This window comes from Rhinoraja longicauda, chromosome 33 (genome assembly GCF_053455715.1).
Source record: "Rhinoraja longicauda isolate Sanriku21f chromosome 33, sRhiLon1.1, whole genome shotgun sequence".
NCBI classification, from domain to species: domain Eukaryota; kingdom Metazoa; phylum Chordata; class Chondrichthyes; order Rajiformes; family Arhynchobatidae; genus Rhinoraja; species Rhinoraja longicauda.
Genome location: NC_135985.1, coordinates 19,821,131 through 19,847,696, shown reverse-complemented (window position 1 = coordinate 19,847,696; position 26,566 = coordinate 19,821,131). Strand labels below are relative to the sequence as shown.

Genomic DNA, 26,566 nt, shown 5'->3' with positions numbered 1-26,566 from the left:
TCGGGCCTTCGTCCAATCATCTGCCTATCAAAACCCTCCTTCGCCTGTGTTCACCTATTTCTTGCCATGCCTTGTCCTGCCTCTCCTCTCTTCCAGCTTTCTTTCCCTCCCCCCCCCCCCCCCCCCTACAATCAGGCAGAAGGGTCCCGACCCGACACATCACCTATCCATGTTCTCCAGGGACAAGGCAGCACTTTGTGTCTTTTTTTGTAAACCTGCATCGGCAGTTTCTTGTTTCAACGAGAGCCACGTTTTCATTTGGGCCTCAGCACCTCACCCACAGAAGTGCCAGCGGGGAGTAAACAGAGCCCATTCCATCCGATCAAGTCTCGAGTTGGAAGCTCTGAGTCCCAAGCCCTCATCCCGCTGAAGGTCCCCTCCCTCAACCCGATGCCAGAGGGCCTGGATTGTAGTGCAGAGGTGGAGTTAATGCCTTAAAGCGCCAGAGACCCAGGTTCGATCCTGACTACGGGTGCGAAGGTATCACAAAAGCTGGAGTAACTCAGCGGGTCGGGCAGCATCTCAGGAGAGAAGGAATGGGTGACGTTTCGGGTCGAGACCCTTCTTCTGTACAGAGTTTGTACGTTTCCCATGATCTGCGTGGATGTCCAAAGACGTACACTTTTGTAGGTTAATTGGCTTTGGTAAAATTGTAAATTGTCCCTAATGTGCTAGTGTATAGGGTAATCATTGGTTGGCGCGGTATCACTGATCGGCGCAGTGGGCCGAAAGAGCCGAAGGGCCAGTTTCTGCGCTGTATCTCTAAAGTAAACTAAAGAAAAGCACTAATAGTTTCTACAATAACTGGAGGAACATCTGTAGAACTCATTGCCCCAGGGGGCTGTGGAGGCCAAGTTAGTGAACATTTTTAAGGCAGAGATAGACAAATTCTTGATTAGAACGGGTGTCAAGGGTTATGGGGAGAAGGCAGAAAAATGGGATTAGGAGGCAGAGATTAGCCCTGATTGAATGGTGGAGTGGACTCGATGGGCCGAATGGCCTAATTCTACTCCTATAATGTGAACCTGTGAGAAGATCATGTACAAGATCATCAGGTAGAAGGACAAAGTCTATGTCCTCCGCAGATGCTGACTGACCCGTCAAGTTACTCCAACACTTTGTGCTTCGCTCAGGATTCCAGCATCTGCAGTTCTTTGCATTTCCAATCCACTCAGCGGGTCAGGCAGCATCTGTGGAGACAAAGGGGCAGGCAATGTTTAGGGGCCGTGATCCTTCAAACTGGACTGAGCTGATTGTTGCCACAGATATCAGTTTCTGCAGTCTCTTGTGACTCATCCCCATGAAGGTTGCACACCAGAAATAATTTACTCTTCGAGTCATCTGAGGTCGACGAGGCGCAGTGTAAAAGGAACACTCTCCCTTGGATTGCACTTTTTAAATTATCTTTCTACAAAGTCAATTTCTCAAACTCGTTACAGCACAAATTCCCCAGCCTGACATTCAGAATTAAACTACATACCAATGCTCTTTTGTCACGGCAGCTTAAAAGCAACATCGCTCAAACTGAACCCTGGAGAAAGAGATGTGCATTAATATTTTAGAGTGCTTCATAACAGCCGTCTCCACATCAGAATCCTAAAGTAATCCCAAAGCATCACATTCACAAATCAAACAAAATAGTTTTGCCCTTGAATTGTACGGGGGCTTTTACAGTGAGTCAAAGTGCAACTAGGCAAGCTAATCTTCAATGTCAATCTCATCCGCTTCATACAGTGAGAAATTTGAAAGATGCGAGTTGGTTAGAACTGGGTGGCACAGTGGTAGAGCTGTGGCCTTACAGCAACAGAGACCTGGGTTCAATCCTGACCTCGGGTGCTATCTGTGTGGAGTTTGCGCGTTCTCCCTGCGACTGCGTGGGTTTCCTCCAGGTGTTCAGGTTTCCTCCCACATCCCAAAGACATGCAGGTTTGTAGGATGATTTAGAGATACAGCGCGGAAACAGGCCCTTCGGCCCACCGAGTCCGCACCGCCTAGCGATCCCCGCACATTAACACTATCCTACACACACTAGGGACAATTTTTTTACATTTACCCAGTCAATTAACCTACATACCTGTACGTCTTTGGAGCGTGGGAGGAAACTGAAGGTCTCGGAGAAAACCCACGCAGGTCACGGAGAGAACGTACAAACTCCGTACAGATGGCGCCCGTAGTCAGGATCAAACCCGAGTCTCCGCCGCTGCATTCGCTGTAAGGCAGCAACTCTACCGCTGCGCCACCGTGCCGCCCATTGGGCTCTGTAAATTGTCCAAAATGTGCAGGGAGTGGATGGGAAAGTGTGAACGGATGATCGATGGTCGTCTTGGACCCTGTGGGACAAAGAGCTGGTTTCCGTGCTGTATCTCTTGATCAGAGACTGGTGACCAAATGCATGGCCTGAAAGATAGCTTAGAAAGTGAAAGGTTAGTACATTTAGGGAGAGAATTCCAGAACTTGGTGGTGGTTCAAAGCCAAAGGGTGATGGAGATTGGGAAGCCAAGAGAAGCTGACATTGAAAGAACCCAAATACTCGCCAATAAACAAGGAAATTGCAAGTGATAAAAATATAACAACAGAAAATGCTGCCAGCACTCAGCAGGTCAAGCAGTCTGTGGAGAGAGAAATACTTAACGGAACAAATCTGATTCTGATGAAGGGTCGCAGAGTTCAAACATCAACCCTATTGCTTTCCGCAGATGCTGCTGAACACCAAGATCTAGAGTGGTTTTGGAGATGGGAGAGGTGAGGAGGACAATGATCATTCATAATAAGGGCAAGAGTGTTTGGAATTGTGGAGTTGTGGGACTGGGAGATCAGCAAGGGTGGATCAGCAAGTGGAGGACAGATGACGGAGGAGAGGAGTGGGCTGGAAAGAGCAGAGATAGATAAATTCTTGATCAGTACAGGTGTCAGGGGTTATGGAGAGACAGCAGAACGGGGTGAAGAGGGAAAGACAGATCAGCCATGATTGAATGGCGCAGTAGACTTGATGGGCCGAATGGCCTAATTCAGCTCCTGTCACTTACGAACACGTATGAACTTATGAGAGGGACCGGAGTATAGACTCCAGACTGTGGACTTTTTCTTTGTCCAAATCGTGCCATAATATGGTGACTTGTGCATGTGTAAGCTATGCGAAAAAGTGAGTAACAGCTGAAAGTCAAGACTGGAGAAATAGCTGAGTGAATGTATTAACATGCCAGGCAATGTGCCGCTGCAGTTCTGCTGGATTTTCTGGTTTTCTGATCATTCTGGTTTAATCTGGGAAAGCTGATATCATCATCAGAACACGAGGCGTTACTGAGCCCAGGAATGCTAGAGGGGAAAATTAACATCCGCACAGATAGACTAATTAACTGAAGGTGCTTCTGCAGCAATTGTGCTGCGATTTCAGCTCCCCAAGCCTCAACAGAGTCTCTACGTTAGTTCTGGTGATGCCACCAGCATTCAGATGGAACTCTGCAAACACCAACAGCGGGAACCAGAAGAATATTGCATGGTTTCAGTGAAGATGTTTTTGCAAACAAGCGTAAAAAGGATGCTCGTAAATAGAGTCATAAAGTGATACAGCACGGAAATAATCCTTTCGGCCCAACTTGCCTATGCTGGCCAAGACCGTTGTGCCCCATCTACACTTGTCTCACTTGGCCCATCTATATAATAAAACTCTAGTTTGTTTGTTCCAGAGCTACAGCCAAAACGGTACACGATAGCGTGACAATTTTAGGCCCACCATCGTCCCTTTGGTGCTAATGGAACAAGTTTCATTGAAATCGAGGGAGGGTGGGAGGGTGGGAGGGGGAGGGGATGGAGGAGGGGAGGGAGGAGGGGAGGGAGGAGGGGAGGGAGGAGGGGAGGGAGGATGAGGAGGAGGGGGGGAGGAGAGGGTGCTGCATCAATGCAGGAGAGGTTTAGGCCCAACGGGTCCACTTGGTCTAGTATCCCTCTAAACACCTATTGATGTGCCTGTCTAAATGTCTTTTAAATGTTGTTCTTGTACCTGCTTCAACTACTTTGCCAGCAGCTCATTCCGTGAACTCACCACCCTCTGTATGAAGAAGTTGCCCCTCAGAATTCTATTAAATCTTACCCCTATCACCTAGCGGGTTTTTGATTGTCCTACTCTGGGTAAAAAGGCTCTGTGCGTTCCCCCTATCCATCTCCTCATGATCTTAAACGCCTCTATAAGATCCCCCTGAGCCTCCTGCCCTCTAATGAAATAAAGTCCTAGCCCACCCAACCTCTCCCGAAAGCCCAGGCCCTCAAGTTCTGGCAACATCCTTGTAAATCTTCTCCACACACTTTCCACCTTAACAACATCCTTCCTGTAGCAGAGTGACCAAAACTGAACACACTACTCCAAATGCTAGCTCTTTCTGAATGTCCCCATTCTTTCCCCTTTTATCCTGAGACGGTTGCTGAAATGCATTTTCATGGGTGCTCAGGGCAGTGCCCGAGACCCAACCATCTTCAGCTGCTTCCTCAACGACTTTCTTTCCATCAGAAGGTCAGAAGTGAAGCTGGCACAATGTTCAGTTCACGTATCCTTAGCAAACGTAGCAGGTCATGCAGCAAGACCAAGGTAACATGCAGGCATGGGTCTGATTGTCACAGGTAACAGTCGCACCTGGCAATCTCTTACCTCCTGTCTTAGACGTGCAATGACATGAGCTACACAGTGGTACAGCGGTAGAGTTTGCCTTGCAGTGCCAGAGACCCGGGTTCGATCCCGACTACGGGTGCTGTCTGTACGGAGTTTGTGCATTCTCCACGTGGGTTTTCTCCAAGATCATTGGTTTCCTCCCACACAGCAAAGACTTGCAGGTTAGTAGGTTAATTGGCTTGGTATAAATGTAAGTTGTCCCTAGTGTGTGTAGGACATTGTTAATGTGCGGGGATCGCTGGGCGGATGGGCCGAAGGGCCTCTTTCCGCGCTGCATCTCTAATCTAAACTACCGAAGATTGACCCAAAAAGCTGGAGTAACTCAGCGGGACAGGCAGCATCTCTGGAGAGAAGGAATGGGTGACGTTTCGGGTCGAGACCCTTCTTCAGACTGGTTAGGAGTAAGGGGGACGAGAGATATAGACAGTGATGTGGAGAGATAACAAACAATAAATGAAAGATATGCAAAAAAGTAACGAAGATAAAGGAAACAGGCCATTGTAAGCTGTTTGTAGGGTGAAAATGAGAAGCTAGTGCGACTTGGGTGGGGGAGGGATAGAGAGAGAGAGGGAATACTGGGGCTACCTGAAGTGAGAGAAATCAATATTCAGACCACTGGGCTGTAAGCTGCCCAAGCAAAATATGAGATGCTGTTCCTCCAATTTGCCTCACTCTGACAATGGAGGAGACCGAGGACAGAAAGCTCAGTGTGGGAATGGGAAGGAGAATTAAAGTGTCCAGGATGAAAATTGGTGGTGAAGTTGAAGAAGTCCATGAGTTCTGCATGGGTGCAGGAGGTAGCACCAATGCAGTCATCAATGTAACGGGGATAGATTTTGTGGATAGGGCCGGTGTACGCTTGGAACAGGGATTGTTCAACGTACCCTACAAAGAGGCAGGCATAGTCGGGGCCCATGCGGGTCCCCATAGCTACGCCTTGGGCTTGGAGGAAGGGGAGGAGTCAAAGGAGAAGTTGTTGAGGGTGAGGACCAGCTCCGCTAGGCGGACTAAACTACCATCATACCCCTTAACATCAACGACCTGTGGGTACCACTGGGCCATGCACATCGTATTCTGCCCACAGAGACTGGGCATCCGGGGCTGGTGACTCAAGATCCAACATCCCAGGCTCAAGTCAAAAGTGAAATGTAATTCTCTCCATTTGCCTCAGTGATTGCAGTTCCATCACCATTCAGAACCCTAAACACCACCCAAACTAGAAGCCGACTGTGACGGAAGCTCAAAACCCACCCCCGACACCAAGAGACAAGAGTGGGAGACCTTCTTTGGTCTATCCTTTTTCTCCAGAGATGCTGCCTGACCCTCCGAGTTGCTCCAGCACTTTGTGCCTATCAAAAGGACAAGAGCAACAGGTGTATTAGAACACCACCACCTACAGGCCTCTCTCCACATTGCACCACATCCAGACTTGAAAATACGTTTGCCATTTAACCACAAGGGAATTGTCCAATTTAGAAAAAAAAAGCTAGCTAAAAATTTCTTGCTCAAAACAGTCGATCAAATGAAGCCACATGAAATCCAACTGCGGGTCCTTTGCATTTACGTTATAACACCAATTCACGAGATGCTGTTTTAACATTTGTCACAGTATTGGAGGGTGAAGAATTGCTTTCAATACAAAAAGCAAGCAAATGCTACAGGCATCAGGAATGTCGCTATGATTTGGATTATTTTAAACATCTTAATTTCAAGGAGATAGACACAAAATGCTGGAGTAACCAGGTGAGGCTGCATGTCCGTAAAAAAGGAATAGGTGACGTTTCGGGTCGAAACAATTCTTCAGACTGCAGGTTTTGACCCAAAATGTCACCTATCCATTTTCTTCAGAGATGCTACCTGACCTGCTGAGTTATTCCAGTATTTTGTATCCACAAAATCTATCTCCGTCTATCTCCGTTACATTGATGACTGCATTGGTGCTACCAGTATTTTGTGCCTATCTTCAGTGTAAACCAGCATCTGGAGCACATGGTGTTGGGGGTAGGGTATTGACATGGATAGAGAACTGGTTGGCAGACAGTAAGCAAAGAGTAGGAAAAACCGGGTCCTTTTCAGAATGGCAGGCTCGGTGCTGAGACCCCAGTTATTTACAATATATATTAATGATTTAGTCGAGGGAATTAAATGCGGATGACACAAAGCTGGGTGGCAGTGTGAGCTGCGAGGAGGATGCTATGAGGCTGCAGGGTGACTTGGACAGGTTGGGTGAGTGGGCAGAAGCATGGCAAATGCAGTATAATGTGGATACGTGTGAGGTTATCCACTTTGGTGGCTAGAACAAGAAGGCAGATTATTATCTGAATGATGTCAGATTAGGAAAAAAGGAGGTGCAACGAGACCTGGGTGTGCTTGTACATCAGTCACTGAAAGTAAACATGCAGGTACAGCAGGCAGTGAAGAAAGCTAATGGCATGTAGGCCTTCATTGCGAGAGGATTCGAGTTTAGGAGCAAGGAGGTCCTACTGCAGTTGTACAAGGCCCTGGTGAGACCGCACCTGGAGTATTGTGTGCAATTTCGGTCTCCTAATTTGAGGAAGGACATTATTGCTTTAGAGGGAGTGCAACGTAGGTTCACCAGGTTAATTCCAGGGATGGCGGGACTGACATATGATGAAAGAATGGGTCGACTGGGCTTGTATTCACTGGAATTTAGAAGGATGAGAGAGGATCTTATCGAAACATATAAAATTCTTAAAGGATTGGACATGCTAGATGCAGGAAAAATGTTCCCGATGTTGGGGGAGTCCAGAAACAGGGGTCACAGTTTAAGAATAAGGGGTAGGCCGTTTAGCACTGAGATGAGAAAAAACTCACCCAGAGAGTTGTGAATCTGTGCAATTCTCTGCCACAGAAGGCAGTGGAGGCCTATTCACTGGATGTTTTGAAGAGGGTGTTAGATTTAGCTCTTTGGGCTAAAGGAATCAAAGGATATGGGGAAAAAGCAGGAATGGGGTACTGGTTTTAGATGATCAGCCATGATCATACTGAATGGTGGTGCTGGCTCTAAGGGCCGAATGGCCTACTCCTGCACTTATTTTTCTATGTTCCTGTGAGGATCCAGAGCAGAGCCATGACATGTGGGCAGGATTGCATTTCTGCCTCATCCCGATCACAATCAATAAATTAACCAAAAGACCATAGAAGCTAAAATAAACATTGCATTTCTTCATACAATAGAAAATGCGCAGGCATTTCAAGGCAAGTGCATTGCAGATTAATCACAACCGCAATACATTCTCCAGTGGAAAATCATTCAAGTTAAACAAGTTAAAAATAATTGTACAGAACTTAATGTCTTGGAACCCAAGCTGTCTTTTGGTTTAGAAACAAAGAACTGCAGTTGCAGGTTTCCTAAAAAATGATACAAAGTGCTGGAGTAACACAGAGGGTCAAGCCGCATCTCTGTAGAATACGGATAGGTGACATTTCAGGTCGGGACCCTTCTTCAGACTGATTGTGGGGGTGGGGGAAGAAGAGGAGAGGCAGGACAAAACCAGGCAAGTAATGGGTGAGGACAGGCGAGGTGGAGTTGATGGGCAGATAGTTGGACGTCCGCCAGAGATGAAAGGCAAGATGTGGGACAAAAGATTTGAAGAGGAATTGTGAAGCTGGAGGAAGAAATGTAGGTGAAAGGAGAGGGGGATGCAGATATATAGATGCAAATCCAGGTGCGGCACTGGGGAGAGGGGGGTGGGGCAACAGAAAAGGAGGGGGGGGGGGGTGGCTGATAGTTACCTAAAATTAGAGAATTCAATGTTCCTACCATTAGGTTATAAGCTACCCAAGCGGCATCTGGAATGCTGTTCCTCAAGTTTGTGTGTGACTGGCTTCTGATTTTCGCTCTAATAATAATAATAATAATAATAATGCATTACATTTATATAGCGCTTTTCATACACTCAAAGACGCTTTACAGGGATTTAAAGAACATAGGGAAGTGAATAAATAGATAAATAAGTAAACGAACAGAGAAAGGAGACAGAAGGTGAGGTGACCTTCAGTGGTTGAAGGCAGTACTGAACAGGTGAGACTTCAGTGATGTTTTGAATGTGGTGAGTGAGGAGGAGTCTCTGACGGTTTGGGGTAGTGAGTTCCATAGGGTGGGAGCAGCGATGGAGAAAGCCCTGTCCCCCCAGGATCTGAGTTTGGTCCGGATGGGGGGGGATAGGAGATTGGCAGCAGCAGAGCGGAGGGTGCAGGTGGGAGTGTGCCTGTGGAGGAGGTCAGTCAGGTAGGATGGGGCCAGGTTATGGAGGGCTTTGTAGGTCATGAGGAGGATTTTGTACTGGATTCTCTGGGGGATGGGGAGCCAGTGGAGTTTGTAAAGGACGGGGGTGATATGGTCACGGATCGGGGTGTGGGTGAGTAGACGGGCAGCGGAGTTTTGAATGTATTGAAGTTTACTGATGCTCTACTTCTGTCCGTCTCTCTCTATCTCTCTCATTTGCAACTCAAGGATCTTACAATGCATTGTTGCTTTTTAGCTAGAGCTGTGAACCTCTTCACTAAATAAATCTTGATACCAAACACTATTGGTTTACAGAACAAAATTGTCATTAGAACTCCAATAGTGTGTACTTATACCTTCCAAAATTTACTCGCGTTAATTCGACTACCAGTGATACCAATCAAAAAACCATTTAACCAATTTAGCAACGCCAAGACAAATTTATACTGCAGCATACAATCCCAATTAAATCTCAAAGCAAATTCGCAGCCCTGTTCTATTCATATTCATTGACAGAAAACACTGTTTCATATTTAAGAGGGCAATTTAAACTTGCTGTAATGAATATTTAAAATTTTACACACATACAGAAATCTGAAATGTCATGTGTACTCAGACATTAGCTCAAAGAAAACAAATGCAGTAACAATGCTACAGATGTAGGCAGTAATAATGTAAAAGCGGGAAGCACAGCTCAATGATTCGAGAGTTATATAGATGGAATTTTCAGGACATCTTTTATGAAATATTTAACTTTGTCAAAGTTTTTTTTATTTTTTTAAAATATTTTTTATTTTTGAAAAGCATATGTACAAATAGAAATAAAAAAACACATTTGTTACAAAGTTCTTACATAGCTTCAATTTTTAAATTTTTGAAGAGAGAAAGTAAAAAAAAACCAAAAAAAACTATAAACTTGGGGAGAGAGAATAAGAGGGTTAAAAAAAAAAAAAGGATCTAACAATAAAAATTAAAGGGAGTAGATCTGGGAGACAATAACCACAGTTGTACATCCAACCCCTAACTCAAGTTTCAACTTTTAATTTAAATTTTTTATTTTAGTCCTGTGCCAAACCCATTTACTTTTCTAAAAATTCAATAAATGGAGACCATATTTTTAAAAATAACTCAGGTTTGTCGATTAAGGCAAACCTTATTTTTTCCAAATGCAGGGTCTCTGTCATTTCCGTAGTCCACATTTTAATTGTGGGGGTTATTGGTTTTTTCCAAAATTTAAGTATTAATTTTTTCGCAGTTATTAGACTGTAATCAAGAAAATGTACCTGACTTACTGTAAAATTTGTAGTATGTTCTGATAATCCTAATATAATTAATTTTGGATCCATATCTAATTTTTTATTAATAACTTTAGAAACTATTTTAAAAATCTCCAACCAGAAGTTTTGCATTTTTATACAAGTTACGAAAATATGAGTTAAATTAGCTTCTTGAAATTGACATTTATCACAAATAGGAGAGATACTAGGAAAAATCCTATTTAATTTCGTCTTCGAATAATGTAATCTATGTATTATTTTAAATTGTATTAAGGAATGTCTAGTATTCAATGAACATTGATGTATATGTTGTAAACTTTCATCCCATATATCTTGCATTATAAATTGATTCAATTCGTCCTCCCATGCTCGTCTATAAAATTCTGATGACGGAATGTCAATGTCAAGGAGAGTATTGTAAATAAAGGATATTAATTTATTTGAATTATAATGTCGATTCAGGCATACATCAAGTGTTTCTGGACCTCTAAACTTATATTCTTGCATGTGTGATTTTACATAATCTCTAAGTTGTAAATATCTAAAATAATTATTAACATGTAATCCGTACTTCTGCTGTAAATCCTGAAAAGAAAGAAAAGTTCCCTTATGATAAAGATCTCCCACCCTTTTAATTCCATAACTTTTCCATTGAGCAAAGCCTCTATCTAAGACAGACGGTTTAAAAGAAGGATTATTCGCAATAGGAAGGAAAACAGATAATTTACTCAATTTTAAAGTAAGCTTTAATTGTTTCCAGGTACGGATAACACTGTGTATAATGGGATTACCTCCATATGTTTTTTTATTTAAATTTATTGGAGCTAAGAGGATCGCACCAATATCGAATGATAAACAATCCTCTTTCTCCATCTTTAACCATCTTTAACCAATCCGGTTGTTGATCAGAATCATCCAACCAGCAGGTTATATTTTTAATATTAACCGCCCAATAATAAAATAAAAAGTTAGGTAAAGCAATTCCTCCATTAATTTTCAGGACATCTTTTATGAAATATTTAACTTTGTCAAAGTTTTTGTTCAAAAAATCAAATGTCCATGCTGTCGGCATCATATTAACCTTGCATTGCGATTTTAACTTCTCTTTGCAGTACAATAGACAATAGGTGCAGGAGGAGGCCATTCGGCCCTTCGAGCCAGCACCACCATTCAACGTGATCATGGCTGATCATTCTCAATCAGTACCCCGTTCCTGCCTTCTCCCCATACCCCCTGACTCCGCTATCCTTAAGAGCTCTATCTAGCTCTCTCTTGAAAGCACTCAAGAGAACTAGCCTCCACTGCCTTCTGAGGCACCTTTACCACTGGAACTATCCATACCCACTTGTCTATTGTTCCTATCTGCAGACTTGATCAAAGCATTTGTAAGTTCCTTGTCATTTCTTGCTTTATTCACAGATCTATTGTAGAAAAGATGTCACTTAAAAAAAAAATCCTACAAAACTAACTCTTTCTCTCTGTTCCCTCTAATAAACCATTGGCAGCAGAAAGCTTCTGAATTAAAATATTCATTTTTTTTAGGAAGCTTGAACAAATGGCAAATATTCTTGTTTCAGGAAAAAAAACCTCAGTTATAAGCAAAGGAAACTGGGGATTGAGTGTGTTGAGGTCCACTCCATACAAATCAAGAGATATAATTGAATCATTATGCAGTTTACTGGGTAGGTCTGTTTCTGGAATTCAGCTTCATTGCTTCCATTATATGGTGATAAATGAAAACCACTCAGGGACTGTACGAGCATAATCTTTCACATCAAAGAACTAAGGCCAGTTCCCCAAAGCCACCTGCGTTAGCTTTTTATTTTGGAGTGCAATAGAACATGGCAACCTGACAGAGTTATGAGTGTTGATTCTACACAGTGGCACAACTGGTAGAGCTGCTGCCACACAGCGCCAGAGATCCCGGTTCAATCCTGACCTCAGGTGCTGACTGTGTGGAGTTTGCATGCTCTCCCTATGAACAAGTGGATTTCCTCCGGGTGCTCCGGTTTCCTTCCACTCCTCAAAGATGTACAGTTTGTGCAGTCTAATTGGCTTCTGTAGATTGCCTTGTGTGTGTAGGCAGTGGATGTGAAAGTGGGATAATATAAACCAGTGTGAACGGGTGATCAATGATCGGCTTGGACTTAGTGGGCCAAGAGGCCTGTTTCTATGCTGTATCTTTCAATAAAAAACCATTGATGATGGGGAAGAATGCACTTGGCTAAGCAGAACTAAAAATGGTTCCAGTACTCGCACAGCACCCGTCAATGCGGAAAATCGTACTACTAAGTAGACACAAAATGCTGGAGTAACTCAGTGGGACAGGCAGCATCTCTGGAGAGAAGGAATGGGTGACGTTTCGGGTCGAGACCCTTCTTCAGACTGATGTCAGGGGAGTGGGCGGGACAGAGATAGAATGTAGTCGGAGCCAGTAAGACTGGTGGGAGAACTGGGAAGAGGCAGCATCTTGTATCGTTCATGTTCTTAGTTGTTAACGATGTGGAATCTTACCTTGGTTATAAAGGCCTGTTGTCCTGGCAGCGGCACTGGGTTGTAGTTGCAGGGGTTGGCCTTGCCGGATAATGGTGCAGCTGTCCTCTGTCTGCAGGGAGTTTGCATATTTCTCCCTGTGCAAGCATGGGTTTCCTCCTGGAGGTCATGCGTCCTCTCACGAACCAGAGGTGTACATGTTGCTAAGTGAATTGGGAGGAATCAGGGAGAGCCGATGGGATTGTGAAGAGAATAGGGCGCCATGGTAGCACAATGGTAGAGTTGCTGCCTTACAGCGCCAGAAACCCGGGTTTGATCCTATCGGTGCTGTCTGTACGGAGTTTGTACGTTCTCCCCGCAACCGCGTGGGTTTTCCTTGGGTGCTGAGGGTTCCTACTACACTCCAAAGACGTACAGGTTTGTTGGTAAACTGGCTTTGAATGAAAATTGTCAATTGTCCCTAGTGTGTGGTACAGGGCTAGTGTACAGGGATCGCTGCTCGGCTGAGGCTCAGTGGCCGAAGGGTCTGTTTCCACGCTAAACTAAGCAAAACTAATAGCTTCTAAGGAATATTAGAAACTGAATGTGATAGTCTGTGCACTGGGCTCAACAGGGTGAGTGGTTGCCTCTGATGTCAGTGGAAACATGGACCTCGTGTTGTGGGCTGAACTTTGTGTTTACATGATGAAGAACCAAATCATGAGGTGAATTGTGGGCAGCAACCTACATCAGATACAGACTTCCTGTGTACCATGTTGCTGTGCTATCCTTTTGGGGAAGGGAAATCAATAAAAATGAAACTGTATGCAAAAAGGAATTTCACTGTACTTAAGTATACGTGACAGTTAAGCACCATTGAACCATTGAGATCCATGGTTTCCTCAAAGTGCTCAAACAGGAAGGGAACGTGTGCTTCATTTGGTCCCTTTAAACATGAGACATAGGAGCAGAATAAGGCAAGTCGGCCTATTGAGTCTGCTCCATCATTCTTTCATGGCTGATCTATTTTTCCCTCCCAACCCCATTCTCCTGCCTTCTCCCCAGAAACCATCAGGATTGAACCTGGATTTCTGACACTGTGGGGCAGCTGCCCAACTAGCTGTGCCTCTTGCTTGCTCTGAAGGAAGAGAAATCAGGAGACTGCTTCCATCTATCTCATTTCAATTGCATGGTAACTCTTGAAAGAGCAAGTGACCCTGGCTGAATTGCTGCTGTTGTGTAGAAAACCAGAAAATTAACAAGTCTTCAATTGAATTCAATCTTACACTTGACATTCCCAAGGCACCAGCACAGAGGGGAGGGAGGTTAATTGTTGGACGAATGCCAGACTGTCTGGGAATCAAGAAGTAAGAATAGGTTCACCTCTAATAAATATCTAAGGGAGACAAGAGAAGATTGTTTAGTCATTTATGTGAAGATGATCCAGAGAGCAATAAACAGGCAGCAACAGTAAAGAGTATCCATGGAATAAATGGTCAGAAGATGATGGATGTAGCAATCTTGTTCAGTTGCACAGTATGCCTACTTAAAGCCACTTGCTCATGTACCTTCCACACATAAATATCCACACGATTGGATTGTGCAATGCCCTCCCAGCGAATGCATGGCAATCCAGAATTGATTTCCCCCAGAGTAAACCGTGTCCGCAGTCATTTCCAAGTGGTAATGCAGCAATTACAAAGTTAGCCTGGGCACCTCTGATCACAAACCATGCCTGATGTTTGCCTGCCATCAGATGTGCTTCTAATGGCATCAGTCATCCTACAAAACATGTTTCAATCCCTACTGACATGAACTGAAGCTTAAATCGCTCTAAACAACTGTTGTGGAACACACATCCTGCTATGGCCTTCACTTAGTCATGATTTAAAAGGCTGACACTGATCTGACTGCACACTGCCAGAGCATTCTGTGGCCTCTTCGAAGGGCTCAAATAGGAAGGGAATGTGTGCTGCACCATTTGGTCGCTCTCACCACAAGACATAGGTGCAGAATTAGGCCCGAGTCTGCTTCGCAACTCGATCATGGCTGATCTATTTTTCCCTCTCAACCCCATTCTCCTGCCTTCTCCCCGTGACCTTTGACTACCTCACTAATCAAGAACCTATCAATCTCCACCTTAAAATTATCCAATATCTTCCGTCTGAGTCAATGGATTCCCCAGATTTACTACCTCCTGGCTAAAGAAATTCCTCCACATCTCCATTCTAAAAGGAGATGTCCTTTTAATCGGAGGCTGTGCTCTCTAGTCCTAGACTCTCCCACTACTCTCCCTAATTGACCCATCCTTCATGATGAAAGTCCAAGGTCATGTTTTGGGTGCCAGTCACAATTCCATACAGTGGCTACTGTCATCATCTTCCTCCTTCACTTCTGCTCGCAGTGCTCCCTTGCTTCTGATGTGGTGGCGATAGGGATGTGCGGCTCTCTCTCATATGCTGCGTTTCCTCTGGCATGGTGGTGGAGGGGGCAATGGGAGGGTGAGAGGTAGGTCTCTCCTTTTATTCTACAAAGACAAAATAAAAGAGAGTTCCACCGATAATCTACATCCAAACGAAGCTTCTGATGATGGAGCCACACACTGTCAAGATGTTTTCTGTGGACCAATAGACAATAGGTGCAGGAGGAGGCCATTCGAGCCAGCACTGCCATTCAATGTGATTATGGCTGATCATTCTCAATCAGTACCCCGTTCCTGCCTTCTCCCCATACCCCCTGACTCCACTATCTTTACAAAATAAAAATGTTGTTAGTTGATGTTCTCTCCCCAAAGCTCATGCCTTCCCTCTAAATATATACTATGCGGTAGACCCATGCTTCAAGAATTGCTAGCCCGAGGGTGTTTTGCTCAGGGAAATTACGAGGGAAACTAATCAACTTACGATCTAAAATCTCAGACTCAGTGGTTTGCTAAGAATGTGAAAACACCCATCATATCTTTGCCACCATATTCGACATTCATTTGCCAGGAGTGGAAGTTAACAAAGAGCTTGCAGAAATGATCCAAGATCAAGCAAGCAAAATATTGATTGCTCCAGGGAAGCAATTGTCATTGTAGAAACAAGGAATTTCTCCTTGTGCTCCAGTTTCCCCCCACACTCCAAAGATGTACAGGTTTGTAACTTAATTGGCTTCTGTAAATTGTAAATTGTCCCTAGTGTGTAGGATAGTGCTTGTGTACAGGGAGATCGTTGTTTGGTGCGGCCCTGGTGGGGGCCACAGGGCCTGCTCCACACTGTATCTCTAAAATCTAAAGTTAAAGAATGTAAACATCAGTGTGAGACAGAAACAACTTGTGGCATGACACATTAAGGGTTGACTGACTGCAAGGGAAAAATGGGCGACTTTTGATCTATCGTTGCCCAATCCTCTCCACCACAGGGTTTTCTTATCTTTAGGTTTGATGTAGAATATTTAATTAATTTGAAAGCAAATGACTGCAAATGCTACAAGTCTGTAATAAAACCGGAAAATACTGGGAAATATTCAGCAAACCAAATTGTATCCATGGAGAGAGCAGAGTTAATGACTCAGGACACACTAGGAACTGCAGATGCTGGAATCTTGAGTAAAGCACAAAGTGCTGGAGGAACTCAGCATCTGTGGAGTGAATGGACAAGCCATGCTCCAGGTCTGGACCCTTCTTTCACATTGAAGGGTCCCAACCTGAAATGTCATATGATTATTCCCTCCACGGTTGCTGCCTGACCTGCTGAGTTCCCTCAGCATCTTTTATTTAGGCTTCAAGACCTTTCTTCAGATTCATTGCTGATTAAACAACAATTTGTTTCAATACAAGGAACTGCAGATGCTGGTTTACAAGAAAAGACACAAAAGTGCTGGAGTAACTCAGCAGGTCAGGCAGCATCTCTGGAGAACATGGACAGGTGACACTTTGGGTCGGGACCCTTCTTTAGGCAATTCCTTCACCCTTTTTAAGCCAAATGGAGATAACGTCAGAAAGTAAACTGGATGCACGTTGAGCCTTTTTGTTTACCCAGCAAGTTTTAGAGATTGAAATCTAACTTGAAGAATTTCCTCTCTCTCGGCGTTAGTACTGCAGTTCCTCATTTTTAGCTGAAGCTTTACAGGCTATTTCTCGGGAAGTTGGAAAATCAGCCTCTACAAATTAAATATTCTGCATTGAGTTGGACTCCATCTTTGATTTGAGCATTTAAAAACTGAAGCACACGTATCTGAAACTAAGGCACTGAACATTTCTGTATTTCCCATTGAAGACATTAAGCAACTGGCAATTCAAAATGATCACCGAGATAATGCTTTTCTTTCTTTGCCTTAACTAGAACAAATTAGATAAATACGACAGTGGATGATGAAAAAGTTAAATTAAAAATAATACATTTGTTTTTGGTTGCCAAATACATCTGCTACTAGAGATCAAAGAACAGCATTAATTTTCCAGCTGCCTTCATAATGTAGCCAGGGTTGCCTGGTTTATAATAATTCCCCCAGGTCTCATCCACATAACGCAGAGCAATGACGTGTCACTTTCCAGAGCTTAAAGCAATTATAATTTTATTTCGCTTTGCAGCCCATCAACCCTCAGGGTTATTAGACTTTCCTATCACATCTTGCCGATTCCACCCTGCACTCCCTCCTCCCCCAACACACTCCCTTTAATCGCTCCAAGTCCAGGCATTCAATTTGTCCATGCACCAGAGGAGATTGTAACCTTTACAAACTCGGGTTACAACCTGGGGCATAACTGAGGGAGGGGTGCATTGCTAAAGAGGCAATCTTTTAGGTTAGCTCAGAGAAAGAGCATGGAAAAAGATCCCTTGACCCACTGAGTGCACGTCGAACATCGATCACCTGTTCACACTAGTCCCGAAATCCCACTTTCGCATCCACTCCCTGCACATTAGGGTCAATTGTATAGAGGCCAATTAATCAACAGATCCACACGTCCCAGGGATGTGGGAGGAAACCTGGAGCACCTGGAGGAAACCCACTCAGTCACGTGTAAACTCCACACAGACAGCAGCCGAGGTCAGGATTAAACCTAGAATTTGGTGCTGAGGCAGCAGCTCTAACAGTTGCACCACTGTGCCACCTGTTCAGCAATTAAACAAAAATCCCTGCCTGCTTCCTTCGTTTAGTTTAGAGATATGGTACGGAAACAGGCCGACTGGCCCACCGAGTGTGTGCCGACCAGCAATCCCCATACACTAGCACTACCCTACACTCGAGGGACATTTTTACAATATTTACCGAAGCCAAATTAACCTAAAAACCTGTATGTCTTTGGAATGTGGGAGAAAAGCAGAGCATCTGGGGAAAACCTTTGCGGAAAACCACTGTGAGAACATACAAACTCCGTACAGACAGCAACCATAGTCAGGATTGAACTGGCCACTGTGTGGCCCTTAGTGGAGCAGAAGAAATCTTACAGTTCAACTTACGAAATACAAGTTTTCTTGCATCCCAGTCCTTCATAACATTTTTTTTTAAAAAATTGCTCCAATCGAAGATTTTTAAAATTGTTCTCCCATGTGCTTGTATTTTAAAACCCTTGGGAAGTCCTATTAATGTTTTTTTGTAACAGGCTCCCAATCAGATCGGTCATCCTTGAACCCCTTTCTAGTTACCATTGAATGGTGAAGGCCACAAAAAAAAAACCTTCATCCATCTCTAACAGATCTAAAGTTCTGCAACGTTAGATCACAGCTAATTTTCTCATTCAACCCTCAGTTTGTACTGGTTATGATTCAGCTGTTGCTATTAACAGCTACCATTACTTTTTATCTTCCTCTACTTATCACTTTACAGGGAAACAAGACGTCAGGGTCAGGATCAGGATCATGGTTGATCTACCCCGGGCTTGGTGCTAAGTGGTGGGGCCGGATTAAGCTAGTGCAGGGCCCTTAGCATATGTTATAAAGGGGCTTTAAATACGGGACAAGGCAACGTCACCGCCCGTGCCCCAGATGACCTCATCCAGCCAGCGGCCACGTGCTCCCACTTCACCAATGACGGCCGCCCGGACCGGGAGGCGGGTTGCAACATCCGTTCGGCGAACACACTCTGCTCCGCTTTCCGAACACACTCGGCCACGCTCCCCAAACACACTCGGCCGCTCCCTGAACTCAGTTAACTTTAACGAGCTCCGTTAGCCTACACTGTCGGGGCCAACAGTGTCGGGGCCTACAGCGGCCCGCGGGCCTAGTATGGGACTCTCAGTGTGTGATGGAGGGGTTGAGTTTAGAGATACAGCGTGAAAACAGGCCCTTCAGCCCACCGTCCGTACCGACCAGCGATCCCCGCACACTAGGGACAATTTTACACATACACCAAGCCAATTAACCTACAAACCTGTACGTCTTTGGAGTGTGGGTGGAAACCGAAGATCTCGGAAAAAACCCACGCGGTCACGGGGAGAAGGTACAAACTCCGTACAGACAGCACCCGTGGTTGGGATCGAATCCGGGTCTCTGGTGCTGCAAGCTCTGTAAGGCAGCAACTCTACCAATGACGGAGGATTACAAGAAGAGGGCCGGAGGAGTGGAAGCCGAGGGTGCCAGAGAAGTAGAGACAATACAGCTCAGCCCCTCCATGACACACTGGTCAACCTGAGGAGCACCTCCAGCAACAGACTGGTTCCACCAAGATGCAGGACAGAATGCAAGAGGGTTTTAAAATATATATTTTAAGACGAGAAATTTGGGTCTGAATTTAGTATCCTACAGTAGATTGAGAAAATAAATTAAAAAGTGCAAAGACATGTTAGCAATGGACAGATTATATGAATTCACCAAAGGCCAGCAGTCAAGTGTTTAATTGCCATATGCACCAAGAAAATTTCCAAGAAAGATGAACCACCAGTGACGAGAGGCCAAGAGTGGTATCAATTTGAAATAAAAGGAATATAATCCTGTAAAAATTAATGTTAGGCCAGAATATTAGAAAATATTTTAAACCAGCAAAGCCTGATTAAAATATACAAGGGAGAAGGTAGAATGACAATAAATTAGCAAATAATATAAAAACAATAAGAGCATCAACAGACAATAAGAAGCAAGTAGGATAAGTCAATGTGTAGGAAGAAACTGCAGATGCTGCTTTAAACTGAAGATAGACACAAAAAGCTGGAGGAACTCAGCGGGACAGGCATCTCTGGAGAGAAGAAATGGGTGACGTTTTGGGTCAAATCACCCATACAGACCCATTTGGGTCTGAAGAAGGGTCTCGATCTGAAACATCACCCATTCTCCAGAGATGCTGCCTGTCCCGCTGTGTTCCTCCAGCTTTTTGTGTCTATCTTAGCTAAAGTCAATGTTATTTCGGTTGAGAATGTGACAGGGGAATCAATGATGGGAAGTGAAGAAATAACAGAAATTTATCTTGCGTCAGTCTTTATAGCAGACAGAAAAATTAATCCTGACTATAGATAATTAATACACTATAATGATAGAGCAATGTAAAATGATCTCCCACACAGAGAAAAAGTACAAACATCAACAAGTCCCCAGGACTTCATGGCTGACATCCCAAGGCCTTAATAAGGGATTGATTACAGAGATGGTAGATTGTACCAACACATCCATGGCAAATATAATGCCACAATTCAAGAGGAGAGACTGAAAGAAGGAAACTTTGGGCCAGTTAAACCAACATCTGTCATTGGGAAATGCTAGAATCCTTCAAGAAGGGCATGAATAGGGGAGTAACTGACTAACAAAAAGCATTGGGGATAAATGTACCATTTTTAGATTGGTAATCATTTACCGCCGTCCACCAAGATCATTGCTGGAGCCTCAACGACTGATAACTTTCATTGAGCACTTGCAGTAAGAGACCGCAGCCCAATCTGCTAAAGAAACAAAAGATAGATAGATTGGTCATTTATAAGGAGGTCACAAAGTACTGGCAAGGGAATACAGTAGATGAAGTGAATGAAAAAGAGGCTGTGTGTTGGAGAATAAATGAGAGAAAAATGTGAGGTTATTTGCTTCGGAAGCAAGAGTGAGATCGTAATTATTTAAATGAAGTGAAACTAAAACAAGGAAGGGATTTTGTGGTCTTTATGCAGCTTCAGTAAATTAAGGCAGCTAATAAAATGTTGGCAAAGGGTATGGAATATATAAGCAGGGCAGTTTTGATACTACTTTGCAGGGCAATGTTGAGACTGCTCACGGAATACTGCAAAATGGCTTTGATACTGCTTTGGAAGCAGTACAGAGAAGATTCACTTCTGAGATGATGCAGTTGATGTATATATGAATTGTGGTTGAGTGAGCTGGGTTGAAACTCAGATTAGAAAATTGAGAGGGGTTATCTTGAAGCACACCATTCTGAGAATAGGGTGGCTGACGACGGGATGGTTTTTGCTAGTTGCGGATATCCAGATCTAAGAGGTCCACCCATTTTCAACGGAGAAAAGAAGGAATTTCTTCCCTGAAATGCCTGTGAATGTTTGGAATTCTCTACCCAAGGGAAAATTATTTTTGGTCAGTCTTTACAACAGAAGACACCAATAATGGGAGACATTGAATAAACACCAGGGCAGAGGACTGACAGAAATACAAAGGGTTTGGGGTGAAAGCAGGAATATGGCAGAGCCACAATTGGATCAACTATTAACTTACTGAACAGCAGAGCAGGCCAAAGTACTGCTTGGTCTACCCTGGTTTTTATAAAAATTCAAAAGTATATTTGAAAAGTATTTCATAAAGCTAATTTTTGCAGGGGACATTTTAAACAAAAGTGACTGAACTCAAAAGCATTTATAAAACTGCATTGTTCATGAGCGAGATGCATTTATCAATTTGAAGTATTTGCATTCTACCCTACCATGCATGGAGATTAAAATGTGAAATCGGCTGAGATGAGGGATACAGACCTAATGCTGGCAAATAGAATTAGTGTGAATGGACAAAATGGATGCCACGGATGGCTGAAGGCCCCATTTCTGTACTGCACGTCATGAATCTTTGATGCAATGGCAGAGGTGGAAACAAAATGGGAAGTTTAGACATCAGGGCAATTTCAAAGACATTTTTAAACCTCAAAGGAAACAGTAGTATATAATAGTGGATTAACAAACAGAGCTATCAAGTCCCTTTTTGGAAAACATTTTATTGTATAATTCCAGTAAGCAAAGATACTCAGCACAGCAAAGATTGATCCAACCAATTTTTTTTATATAAACGTAGTATATAGTCACTTTATTTGAAAAATTATGATTTTTGCCGTGTACAAAATAGCAATGCTGTACTACTGTGCACACTGTGCTTAACAAATGCAAATTGGTACAGCTCTACACTGTCCTCGCCCTGTCAACAGGCAACAGTGTTTAGTAAACAAGTTATTGCATATCCAACATATGGTTCAAATCCATGTGTAAAAATACAAGTTAAAATCAAAAATACAGTGTGACTGAAAATAGCAGCTTTCAGTGAAAGTCTTGCGCATTGCCTAGACAGGGTACATCAGCACAAAGTTACGATCCCACGCATCTGTTTGCATATACCCACCTGCAGCTTAAATTCTTATGCATTCTATGACCAGAAAAATGTGTAATACTTCAAGTTGAAAAGAAATTGCTCAAGTTTTGAAGGGATTTTTTTTAATGCTTTGGTATTCACAACACAAGATCTGAAGAGAAGCTGAATTTAAATAAACAGAACCCCGGATTGTGAAGAAAATAGACACAGACAATACATTTCTAATATAAAACCATTATCAAAATGCTTCGCCAAAAGGAACCAAGCCATGATAATTGTTGGCGGGTTGGGGGACGAAGATAGAAGGAAAATATAATGTTGCATTTGAAAACCTTTCAGCAACAGAACAGGCTGGATAAAAAATACATGTGAAATATTTTGCATTCATAATTTAATCTCCATTTAATTGCCAAAATGTATACCTTTCATATACACTGTTTTGTCAGATCAAATATGCATCAATTTTTAAGATAAAATACACACCATTGGACTATGGATGATAATTCTAAAATAAATAATCTTCGGTATGTTTTTCCTTCAAAATAAATGGATTGAAGCAGTGAATATTAACATCAGGTCTTGTATTTTACACCACTCCATACTTGGCACTAAAGTCAGAAAAGCAGGCACAGGCAAAAAAAAAAAAAGAAGAACGGGTAAGGGGAGAGATGAGAAAATAGTTTAACTTTCTCAAATCCATTATTAACTAGGCAGAACTTTGAATGTTGATTCACAGATTTGGATTAACTAATCATTACCAGGAAATAGGAATTATCAAATGTTGTAAATTTTATAATGTTGACTCCTTTGAGCTTAAAAATAGATTTAACAAATTTTTAGGAGAGCTCAAAGATGCAAATCACCTCAGTGAGGAATCAAATGATCACGTCATCATTATAGCAAATGTTCGAAACATCAATACAGGTTATCAAAAATCAATTTGGTCCCACATGTGGAAAATATATATTGAAAGTTTATATTTAAAAAGTCACCAAGTAATATATTTAGAACCAATGTGGTAAATATCTTTAGCTGCATTTTCTCCTCACTCCCCAGTAACTATTTTAGATCAATTTGAGAAAGATGATGAACTTTTAAAAAAAGTCCTGACTTTTGAACTAAGGATACACTCTGGCAACCAAAGTAGTTCTGAAAATATTGTACAAATGATTTCAGCATTCAAATCCATTTCTGGGCTGGTGATTTTATTGTTGAATGCACACTTTAAAAATACAGTAACAATATAGCTTAAACCACCCCTTCCGTACCAATTTGCTTCATATTCATTCAATTCAGGATTTGGAATGAAGATCAAAATAGAAGAATTATGCAAATCCAAAATACAACTGTAATAAATTAGAGATACAAAAAAGGTCAGTCAGCACCTACAAAAAGAATCAATTGCCCCTTTAGACCCACAATCATTCATTTAACAAACGAATGCAACAAATTTAGTGCCAATAACCAACCTTCTTCGCCACTTACTCTGGTGCATTTGTTGTTTAAAACGAAGGGAATAATAAAAGAAATGAACTCATTTTTACTCCTTAAATCAACACACCAAAATACAAGATTTCCATAATATTTACAACTGTTATTGAGGCGCAAGAGAGAAGCAGTGCTCGAATTACAGGAACATGTTGCAATCAAACATTTTTTCTTTAAAAAGCCAAACAATAACCAAAGTCAGACAGTCATTGTTACGATGTACCCTCACCCCAGGATGCTATGCACCACACCAAAATCAGACACAAATTGAAACAGGTCTGCTCATGAATGAAAAGGGGTGCGATAAAAATAGTGGCAAGGCTAAAAAGGGTGAAAATGGCACCATTTGGATCAGAGCTATTCAAATGGAAACCAAACCCATCCCTTGCACTGTATTACAGAATCCACTATACGTATATATTACTATATTTGTGCAGTTACATTTTAATCTTTTTTTTCTGTTGTGCTTTGCCATGTGCATCAAAAACTAAATGAGCAATAAGCTTCAAATGACTTTTTTAAAACATACAATGGAAAAATATTCTGTGCTAGTTACAGGTGAACATAATGAATGAATTTCAAAGTTCGTGCTACTTTCTATTTTTTTAAGAACAGCCTCATCCCCAAACAGAAAATATGCCCACAAACCACCTTAGGGGTTAATCACAATTTTCAACATTTCTTTAGGCAGAGAAATCAACAAATTAGTTGGATTCTTGAGATAGGGATTCAGAGTCACTGAATGCAGGTGATCAGATTGCTGCCGTACCAGGAATACCAAATAGATGCTGACGCATTTTTAAAAAAAAGTAAAATTATTTATTCTACTATTGAAAAGGTACGTGATTTAATATGATCAAGTGGTTGCAAATTATTTATTCTACTATTGGTAAGGTACGTGATTTAATATAATCAAGTAGTTGCAAAAACAAAATCAAGGCAGAAGAGAAAACAAAAATAGCAGTAGGCAGAAATGAAAGCAGCGCTGAAAAATCAGCAGATGCCGTTCACATGATTGTTTTGCCCAGATAGGCTGAAGGTGAATCAGCATGTGGAGTTGAAAATTCAGTTCATGATTGTGCCCCCCTAGAGAAAGGCAACGTCAACCAAAACAATGGTTAGTCAGATATTGTTTCGCAACCATTTGATTTTTTTCTTTAAAATAGAGTTACAGAGTGTTTGACTCTTAAAAGTGTGCCATTAAGAGGGTGGCAGGGATACAAAATGTACTGTTTGTACACTTAGAAAAATGTTTAAATTAAGGAATCTCCTCATATATTATAATGATTGATTCACAAGATAATATTTTGGCTTTCAGCTCTAGTTGTGCTTAGCCCTCCCTCCTTTTAAATAGGACTTCCATCTTTTAACAAATTCCTTAAAGATAGGCGCATCGTCAACTGTGCTCAGCAGTTGCAGCTGGTTGATGTGGGTGGTGTGATAGTCCCAACGTGCCAGGTTTGGAGCTGTACCAAGCATGAAATGGCGGAGATCATAGATTGTACCTGAGCCAGTGTCAAACAGTGGAAGCATGGCTTTCAAAGAGTCCATGCCTCGATCATAGAGTTTCTTAGCTTCTTGACCTAGTTTTTCACCTGCTGTTTCTTTCAGATCATATAGACCTAGTAGAGAGTATATGAAGCCATTCAGAACAAAAGAGCTGGGAGCAGTTGGGTATTCTTCATACCAATCGTATTTATTCATTAACACAGCTTTTACCCCATGATCCTCTGACTTGAGCGTAAAGGGCATGACTGCCCGTAAGGCTGAATTGAGGTACACCTGTTCCTTTGTAATCAGGTAGGCTCTTACAAGTGTAGACATGGCTTGACCTTGGGCCATGGCCGAATACCAGCCAGGCTCCAAAGACTTAAATCCCTCGCCCAGTTTGCGAGTCACCATAATTGGCCAGCCACCTTTATCGTCCTGATTTCTTACCAGCCAGTCACTAGCAGCAAAGAAGGCAGGCATGTGTGCCGTAGTCGCTATCGTGATGTTGTCAATAAAACCTTTTCCCTTGGCAACAAGCCTTACGACTTTCTTCGGCATTATTTTGGTTTGTTTTACAGCCTTCGTGTTAGACAAGCCAACACCTTTCTTCAGGTCAGTCACAAGATCTCTAGTGATAGTACTCCAGCTAGTCCGAGGACCTATGCCATAGTAAATGGCTTTGTCCTTGAAGGCTATAAGTTGTGAATTTGTGACATAGTGAATTGTAAACAGCTGGTTCTTTTCAGTTGTCTCCAGTACCACTGAAATACTACCATTTGTTGAGAATTTAATCTCAAATGAAATGATGAAATCTTTTGTATTTCCAAGCATCAGAGAAACTCCCTCTGAAGATTCTGAAAGGAAAAAGTTAAGGTGAAACATTTGTACAATACTTCAGCTTTATAAACCAGCAGGTAAATTTAGATTTGTGATGTGTATTACTACCACCAGTCTACTTAGTCACTCCTGCCTCCACAAAGCTACCACAGTTAAATGCAATAATCATGCAACATTTTACACCATCACTTTAAATAGATAAATTATTGCACATTACAGAAGTTTGAACATGTGGCAGGCTTAATTCTAATCCCCAAATGGTTTTACAAGACTTTCTTGAATTAACTGTACAATTCTGCAAAACCTTCAAGTTTAGAATTATTTCCACTTTATAAATATCTAGGCATTTGCGTTATGAGACTGAAACTACAAACATTGGATCATCAAAATCTTTCAAAGTGACTCCCCACATTAATAACACTGATATTGCTTTTATGATTTAGCCCTGTGGAAATAAAATTTGATGCAACCTTGCAACAGATTCTAACTCCACCTTTAGTGCTGAAATAATTGCTTCTTTTTTTGCACTGAAGTTAAAAAGATTTTATTTTTTGGGGCTCAGAAAGCTTACAGATATTGACCATCAAGAGGAATATCTTGACTT

At 42.4% G+C, this 26,566-nt stretch overlaps 1 protein-coding gene across 4 annotated transcripts in view; it reads right to left on the bottom strand.

Moving 5' to 3' along the window:
• Nucleotides 1-21,789: 21,789 nt before the first annotated feature.
• LOC144609156 (D-glucuronyl C5-epimerase-like) overlaps nucleotides 21,790-26,566 on the bottom strand; it is a 97,881-nt gene continuing 93,104 nt past the window's right edge. For all 4 annotated transcript variants that reach the window (XM_078427585.1, XM_078427583.1, XM_078427582.1 and 1 more), the window contains exon 4: nucleotides 21,790-25,979. In XM_078427585.1, coding sequence (XP_078283711.1) covers nucleotides 24,955-25,979 — 1,025 coding nt within the window. In that variant the 3' untranslated portion in view covers nucleotides 21,790-24,954. The remainder of the gene's footprint in view (nucleotides 25,980-26,566) is intronic.